This window comes from Pongo abelii, chromosome 10 (assembly GCF_028885655.2).
Source record: "Pongo abelii isolate AG06213 chromosome 10, NHGRI_mPonAbe1-v2.0_pri, whole genome shotgun sequence".
Classification (NCBI taxonomy): domain Eukaryota; kingdom Metazoa; phylum Chordata; class Mammalia; order Primates; family Hominidae; genus Pongo; species Pongo abelii.
The window spans coordinates 99,731,054-99,738,937 of NC_071995.2; the positions used below are offsets into that span (position 1 = coordinate 99,731,054).

Here is a 7,884-nt window from a genome sequence, read left to right on the forward strand (position 1 = left end):
GATAGTTTCTCTTGCTGTGCAGAAGCTCTTTAGTTTAATTAGATTTGACTTAGCAATTTTTGTTTTTGTTGCAGTTGCTTTTCAGGACTTCACCATAAATTCTTTGCCCAGGCCAGTATTGAGAAGTGTATTTCCTAGGTTTTCTTCTAGCGTTTATATAGTTGAGGTCTTACATTTAAGTCTTTAATTCATCTTGAGTTAAATTTTGTATATGATGATAGGTAGAAGTCCAGTTTCATTCTTCTGCATATGGATAGCCAGTTATCTCAGCACCATTTATTGAACAAGGAATCCTTTCCCCATTGCTTGTTTTTGTCAAGTTGGAGATTCACTCTTTCTAAATGTCTCCAATTATTGCCATCGTTACCACACATATTGAAATATACTGATTCATATAGTTAATTTATGATTTTCAAATAGTTATCAGGATTTCCCAACATGATCATAAGCATTTTCCAGTGGGACTGGGTATTACAAGTGGTACTTCTGGTTGTGTATCATCACAGAATTATTTATATTCAAGCATCCAAGTAAGTATTTATTAGCTAAGACTCAAAATGGAATTATAAAGTAAAATCTGTCTAGCAATTGTCTATATTATATGTCAATAAAAATATATTATCTATTTTCTTTCAGGGTTTAAGAAAATTGCTGTAAAAATAGTTTGCATTTCTATGACTCTAGTCATAAATGGAAATTTCATCTGTTGTCACATATATTAAAGCCGGATTAATAAAAGCCAAGGTTGCCTCTTGGCTTGGATCTAAAGTTTCCTAGACCACTTCAAGACTATTCTATCACTGCTTTTTCCTTCACTCCAGGGAACCAAGAGAAGAAAATATTAAGCTGCTCTTCCCTGGAAATTAGCTTACCAATGGCACACTCTCTCTTTAAAGAAAATATTTTTAAACCCATCACTGCCTTAAAATTTTTCAGGCAAAACTTCTTGTTGTTTGTTTGGGGTTTTTTGTTTGTGTTTTTTATTTTAAGTTCCGGGGTACATGTGCAGGACATACAGGTTTGTTACGTAGGTAAACATGTGCCACGGTCATCTGCTGCACAGATCAACCCATCACCCGATATTAAGCTCAGCATCCCTTAGCTATTCTTTCTGATGCTCTCTCTTCCCCCACCCCCACCCCCAACAGGCCCCTGTGTGTGTTGTTTCCCACCATGTGTCCATGTGTTCTCATCATTCAGCTCCCACTTATATGTGAGAACATGTGATATTTGGTTTTCTGTTCCTTTGTTAGTTTGCTGAGGATAACAGCTTCTAGTTCTGTCCATGTCCCTGCAAAGGACATGATCTCACCCCTTTTTATGGTTGCATAGTATTTCATGGTGTATATGTACCACATTTTTTTATCCAGCCTATCATTGATGGGCATTTGGGTTGATTCTATGCCTTTGCTATTGTGAATAGTGCTGCAATGAACATATGCATGCATGTATGTTTGTAATAGAATGATTTATATTCCTTTCTAATAATAGCCATACTGACTGGTATGAGATGATATTTCATTGTGGTTTTGATTTGCATTTCTCTAATCTCCTTAGAGATTCTGAGCATCTTTTCATATTATTGTTGGCTGCTTGTATATCTTCTTTTGAGAGGTATCTCTTTGTGTCCTTTGCCACACAAGTTATAGAATTGCTGGGTAAAATGGTATTTCTGCTTGTAAATCACTGAGGAATTGCCACACTGTCTTCCACAATGGTTGAACTAATTTATACTCCCACTAACAGTGTAAAAGTGTTCCTTTTTCTCTGAAACCTTGCCAGCATCTGTTGTTTCTGGACTTTTAAATAATCAACATTCTGACTGGCGTAAGATGGTACTCATTGTGATTTTTATTTGCATTTCTTTAATTACCAATGATGTTGAGCTTTTTTTCATATGTTTGTTGGCCGCATGAATGTCTTCTTTTGAAGTGTCTGTTTATGTGTTTTGCCCACTTTTTAATGGGGTTGCTTGGTATTTTCTTGTAGATGTGTTTAAGTTCCTTGTAGACTCTGGATATCAGACCTTTGTTAGATGGATAGATAGATTGCAAAAATTTTCTCTCATTCTGTAGGTTAGCTGTTTGCTCTGATGATAGTTTTTTTTGTGCTGTGCAGAAGTGCTTTCATTTAATTAGATCCCATTTGTCAATTTTTTCTTTTGTTGCAATTGCTTTTGGTGTTTTCATCATGAAATTTTTGCCCATGCCTACATCCTGAATGGCATTGCCTAGATTTTCTTCTAGGATTTTTATAGTTTGGGGCTTTACATTTAAGTCTTTAATCCATCTTGAGTTAATTTTTATATAAGGTGTGAGGAAGGGGTTCAGTTTCGATTTTCTGCATATGGCTAGCCAGTTCTCCCAGAATCATTTATTAAATAAGGAATCCTTTCCCCCATTGCTTGCTTTTGTCAGGTTTGTCAAAGATCAGTTGGTTGTAGATGTGTGGTCTTATGTCTGAGATCTCTAATCTCTGCCATTGGTCTATGTGTCTGTTTTTGTATTAGTACCATGCTGTTTTGGTTACTGTAGCCTTTTAGTATAATTTAAAGTTGGGTAGTGTGATGCTTCCAGCTTTGTTCTTTTTGCTTAGTCTTGTCTTGGCTATTTGGACTCTTTTTTGGTTCCACATGAATTTTAAAAGAGTTCCTTCTAATTCTGTGAAGAGTGTCAATGGTAGTTTAATGGGAATAGCATTGAATCTATAAATTACTTTGGGCAGATGGCCATTTTCACAATATTGATTCTTCCTGTCCGTGAGCATGGAACATTTTTCCATCTGCTTGTGTCCTTTCTGATTTCCTTGAGCAGTGGTTTGTAGTTCTTGAAGAGGTCATTCACTTTTCTTGTTAGCTGTATTCCTAGGTATTTTATTCTTTTGTAGCAGTTGTGAATGGGAGTTCATCCATGATTTGGCTCTCTGCTTGCCTGTTGTTAGTGGTTAGGAATACTAATGATTTTTGCACATTGATTTTGTATCCTGAGACTCTGCTGAAGTTCCTTATCAGCTTAAGAAGCTTTTGGGCCAAGATGATGGGATTTTCTAGATACAGGATCATGTCATCTGGAAAAAAAAAGATAATTTGACTTCTTCTCTTCCTATTTGAATACACTTTATTTATTTCTCTTGCCTGATTGCCTGGGCCAGAACTTCCAATACTGCATTGAAAAGGAGTGGTGAGAGAGGGCATCCTTGTCTTGTGCCGGTTTTTAAGGGGAATGCTTATTGAGAGTTTTTAACATGAAGGGATGTTGAAATGTATCAAAGACCTTTTCTGCAGCTATTGAGATAATCATGTGGTTTTTGTCTTTAGTTCTGCTTATGTGATGAATTACTTATGCTTATGTGATGTTTACTGATTTGCATATGTTGAACCAACTTTTTATCCCAGGGATGAAGCCAACTTGATCATGGTAGATAAGCTTTTTGATGTGCTGCTAGATTTGGTTTGCCAGTATGATATTGAGGCTTTTTGCATCAATGTTCATCGGGTATATTGGCCTGAAGTTTTTTTGTTGTTGTTGTCTCTCTGCCAGGTTTTGGTATCAGGATGACACTGGCCTCATAAATGAGTTAAGGAGGAGTCCCTCCTTTTTAATTTTTTGGAATAGTTTCCATAGAAATGGTATCAGCTCTTCATTGTACCTCTGTTAGAATTCAGCTGTAAATCTGTCAGACAAAACTTTTTAAAAGGTTGCCTTAAGTTATTTGGCTTTTCAAATAGAATTTTCCATTTTCTTTTAATATTTTGTTATTAACTATTTGAAAATATGAGAACTATGCAGAAAAGCTTCTTAATTTTGTGCCATCCATGCATCACCAAATTTATCAAGTTTTAAATAAAACAAAGAATACTTAGCAGTATCATTTGAACATGATTTAGTCTCTATTTAATACTTTAGAATTGTAATAACCTTTAAATTGTCATCTAGTACTTTATTGGTCACCATTATATAGATGAGCAGAAGTGACAGTGATTCTAGAATTCCAGCTATTAGTATTTCAAGTAAAGAATTTGTGACTGTTTACCAAAAAGAAAAAGCCTCTTCCTGAAATGATCATTTCCCTAGGCCCACTGATAATTCTTATAACCAAGATTTGTAAAGCACTTGACAGTCTACAAGGCATTTTTAAACATTTTCTCATAATTCTCACAATACTCATTTTATAGATGAGTGGAATGAGGCTCAGATAAATTAAATAACTCAACCTCAGGTAGACAGACAGCCCTTAAGCAGTGAAAGCTACCAGCTTCAGCCTGGGTTTTCTGACTCCACAGAATACATTCTTCTGGCTCTCCTTTGAATTAATTGTCTGACCATTCTTTTCCCACCTTCCTTCCAGACTCTTCTTTCTATTCCTTAGGTGGTGCCATCAGACCAGTTCAGGCCTCACCTGTCCTATCATCTTGCATTACACATGCCTCTCCTGGCCTCTTTCCACTCTCCACATACCCCAGAGGGTCCACATCCTTCTTCAGCCAACTCTCTAACCTCATTCAGGATGCACAGTAGACCTGACTCTGTTACATTCTCCTCTGTGTTTTTAGCACCTCGTGTTTTGTATAAAGCACCTCATTTCATATCTGATCCCAGACCTCCCAAAAGACCTAAGGGATCGAATGAGAAGAGAGAAGTACTTGATTCAGGAGATGATGTATGAAGCAGAACTGGAACGTCTCCAGAAGGAACGAAAGGAGAGGAAGAAGAACGGAAAAGCACACCACAACGAGTGGCCGTGACCATGTAGGCGAGAGGTGTGCTCAGCGTCTGAGGCCAGTCCGAGGTTGAGTGGGTGCTTTAAACTCCCTGAAGCAAAGCTTACCATTGTTGCAGTAACAGGGATCAAAATAAACTCCTTAGAAGCTTCCCAATCCAAAAGAAGCTTGTTTTTTACTTTAATCATTGCAAATTTTGCTTGATCTTCCCTTCCCACATACCTTCTGCAACACTTCTCTGCCTTCTTGCCAGACTCTGGCCTATGAGTCAAGGTCTTCATGAGTTGGCCTAGGAGTTCCCTGAAACAAAGCTTCCTCTCTCTTTTCCTTCAGCTGGGCTGTTTTCTTTAATATCCCCAGGGAAACATGCCCCTTCTTTCTAGGTGGGTGGGAGACATTAGCAGAGAGAATTCTTCCTGAAAGCCTCAGTGGCCAGAGACCAAGGTGCAACAGGGCTGTCCTGGGCTACAGGACCAGTAACTGATGAAGAATTTCTTCTGGCCCCACCACTACTGGCTGCTTTCTTCCCAAAAAGGCCATTTCTAATTTTTGCTTGAAAGCATAATATCTGCCTGTCTGTTTCTATTTCCCTAATAGTTGGCAGGATGTGATGTTGCTTCAGACTGCCCTTCTGACTCAGTCTGTTCACCCGTAAAGCAAGCATAAAAATATTTATACCATCCCTGACTCTGTTTGGGGTTACAAATTCTTTGAATGCCTTTGGTGCATGGTAAGTACAAATCATTGCACCTCATGTTTTAAAGCAATGTGTATACATAAGATCTTTATGCCTTCTTTTCTCTTTCCAGAAAATAGTCCCTTTCCAGGCCAAGGACCTGAATTCTGTTTACTTCTCCTGGCTGTGCAAAAGCACACTCAAGTGAATGACTAAAAATGCAACCGCAGTGCATGTTGCAAATACCGGCGGCTGCAGGAGGGTCACCGTCCAGTAGAGGACTGGCGTTGGAGTCACACTGCTGTGAAATCACGTTGCAGTCCAGCACACAATTGCTATCTATCCATAGACCATTCTTGACCAAGCAAGCATGCACATTATGGGCAGTTACATTCTCAAGTTTTTAAAATCAAGGGGAACTTGTATACTGGGCCTGTTTTTCAGCCTGTTTGCTACCTTTTTTGCATTCTATCCCATGTGAATTTTACAGACACTGGGCTAAAAAGTGTATTCAGACACATGGACACACATTCCTAGAATGTCATCATATGGTCCTAATTCCATGTCACCAACAACACAGACAAGACCCTGTTTACAACTTTTTCTTTCCTTCTTTTTAATTTTAGACCTTTCTGAGAAGATTATTATATATGACATATCTATAGCTATGTGTATGGCCATAGATGTATTTCTGTGTGTACATATGTATAGTCATGTATTCCTGCATATGTACATACAAATACAGAGATATATAAAGTACATAGAAATTCCTTACTTGTAAATAGCCAAAAAGTACTGACATGAATGAATTTTCACATTTAAATAGTCATCAATATGAAGCCATGATTAATGCTTGTATAATGTGATGCAATATTTAAAATAAATTTATGCACATGGAATATTTTCAGCTGGCTCTTCTGAAATTCTGCTGTATTTTTGTCTCATAGAATAAGAGAAATCACAGAATAAGTGGAATCTTTAATGTGAGGAGAATATCTGAGGGACTTTGCAAGAAATCAGATGTTTATTGGATAAATGCATGCAAAAACAAACAATATAGCCAAATATCAGCGTATGTTTCTGATGAACTTTTTTCCCCAGTCTTGATGGTGGAATATTTTAAATATAAGCCAAAATGAATATGCCGTAATTTGAGGATTTGATAATCTACCCAATTTTATAAGTCCTCATAAGACTAGAATATTAGAAATATCCTACTTCAACACTATAATCTTCATTAAAACCTCAGCTGTCTGCAATTAACAATTGCAAAAATACAGAACCAACCTAAGTGCCCATCAACCAAGGAGTGGATAAAGAAAATGTAGTATATAGCCGGGCACGGTGGCTCACGCCTATAATCCCAGCACTTCGGGAGGCCGAGGCGGGTGGATCACGAAGTCAGGAGATTGAGACCATCCTGGCTAACACGGTGAAACCCTGTCTCTACTAAAAATATAAAAAAATTAGCCGGGCGTGGTGGTGGGCACCTGTAGTCCCAGCTACTACGGAGGCTGAGTCAGGAGAATGGCATGAACCCGGGTGGTGGAGCTTGCAGCGAGCGGAGATCACGCCGCTGCACTCCAGCCTGGGCGACAGAGCGAGACTCTGTCTCAAAAAAAAAGAAAATGTAGTATATATACCATGGAATACTACTTAGCCACAAACAGGAACAAAGTAACGTCTTTTGCAGCAATTTGGTTGGAGCTGGAGGCCATTATTGCAAGTGAAGTAACTCAGGAATGGAAAACCAAATATCGTGTGTTCTCACTTATAAGTGGGAGCTAAGCTATGAGGATGCAAAGGTATAAGAATAATATAATGGACTTTGCGGACTTCAGGGGAAATGGTGGAAGGAAGGTGAGTGATAAAAGACTGCATATTGGGCACAGTGTACACTGTGTGGGTAACAGGTGCACCAGAATCTCAGAAATCACCATTAACGAACTTATCTATGTAACCAAAAACCACCTGTACCCCAAAAAACTATTAAGATAAAATTTTTTTTTAAGTTTTTTTTAAAAACCTCTGTTATCTGAATCACTCAGGAATGTAGTGATTTCAAACAGTTATCTAAATAGTTAGCAACCAGGCTGGGCTTGGTGGCTCATGCCTGTAATCCCAGCACTTTGGGAGGCCAAGGTGGGTGATTTGAGGTCAGGAGTTTGAGACCGGCCTGGCTAACGTGGTGAAACCCTGCCTCTACTAAAAATACAAAAATTAGTCAGGTGTGGTGGCAGGCACGTAGTCCCAGCTACTTGGGAGGCTGAGGCGGGAGAATCACTTGAACCCAGGAGTTGGAGGTTGCAGTGAGCCGAGATCACGCCACTGTACTCCTGCATGGGTGACAGAGCGAGACTCTGTCTCAAAACAAAACAAAAAGCAAGCAGGGTTAACTTTTAAACTGGCAAAATAATATGTTGCCTGATTTTTTTAAGTGGAAACCTGTCTATAAGTGCCATATACTTTCCAGATTTCTTATACGAAG

The 7,884-nt window shown here is 38.5% G+C and overlaps 1 protein-coding gene across 9 annotated transcripts in view; it reads left to right on the forward strand.

The window, feature by feature from the left end:
- Positions 1-6,308, forward strand: part of ANO4 (anoctamin 4) — a 430,350-nt gene extending 424,042 nt beyond the window's left edge. For 5 of the 9 annotated variants that reach the window (XM_054527542.2, XM_054527546.2, XM_054527547.2 and 2 more), the window contains one exon: positions 4,553-6,299. In XM_054527542.2, coding sequence (XP_054383517.1) covers positions 4,553-4,744 — 192 coding nt within the window. In that variant the 3' untranslated portion in view covers positions 4,745-6,299. Of the gene's footprint in view, positions 1-4,552 lie in introns of all 9 variants that reach the window. The other 4 variants (XM_054527544.2, XM_054527545.2, XM_054527543.2 and 1 more) reach the window with 3 other exon arrangements.
- The last annotated feature ends 1,576 nt before the right edge of the window (positions 6,309-7,884 follow it).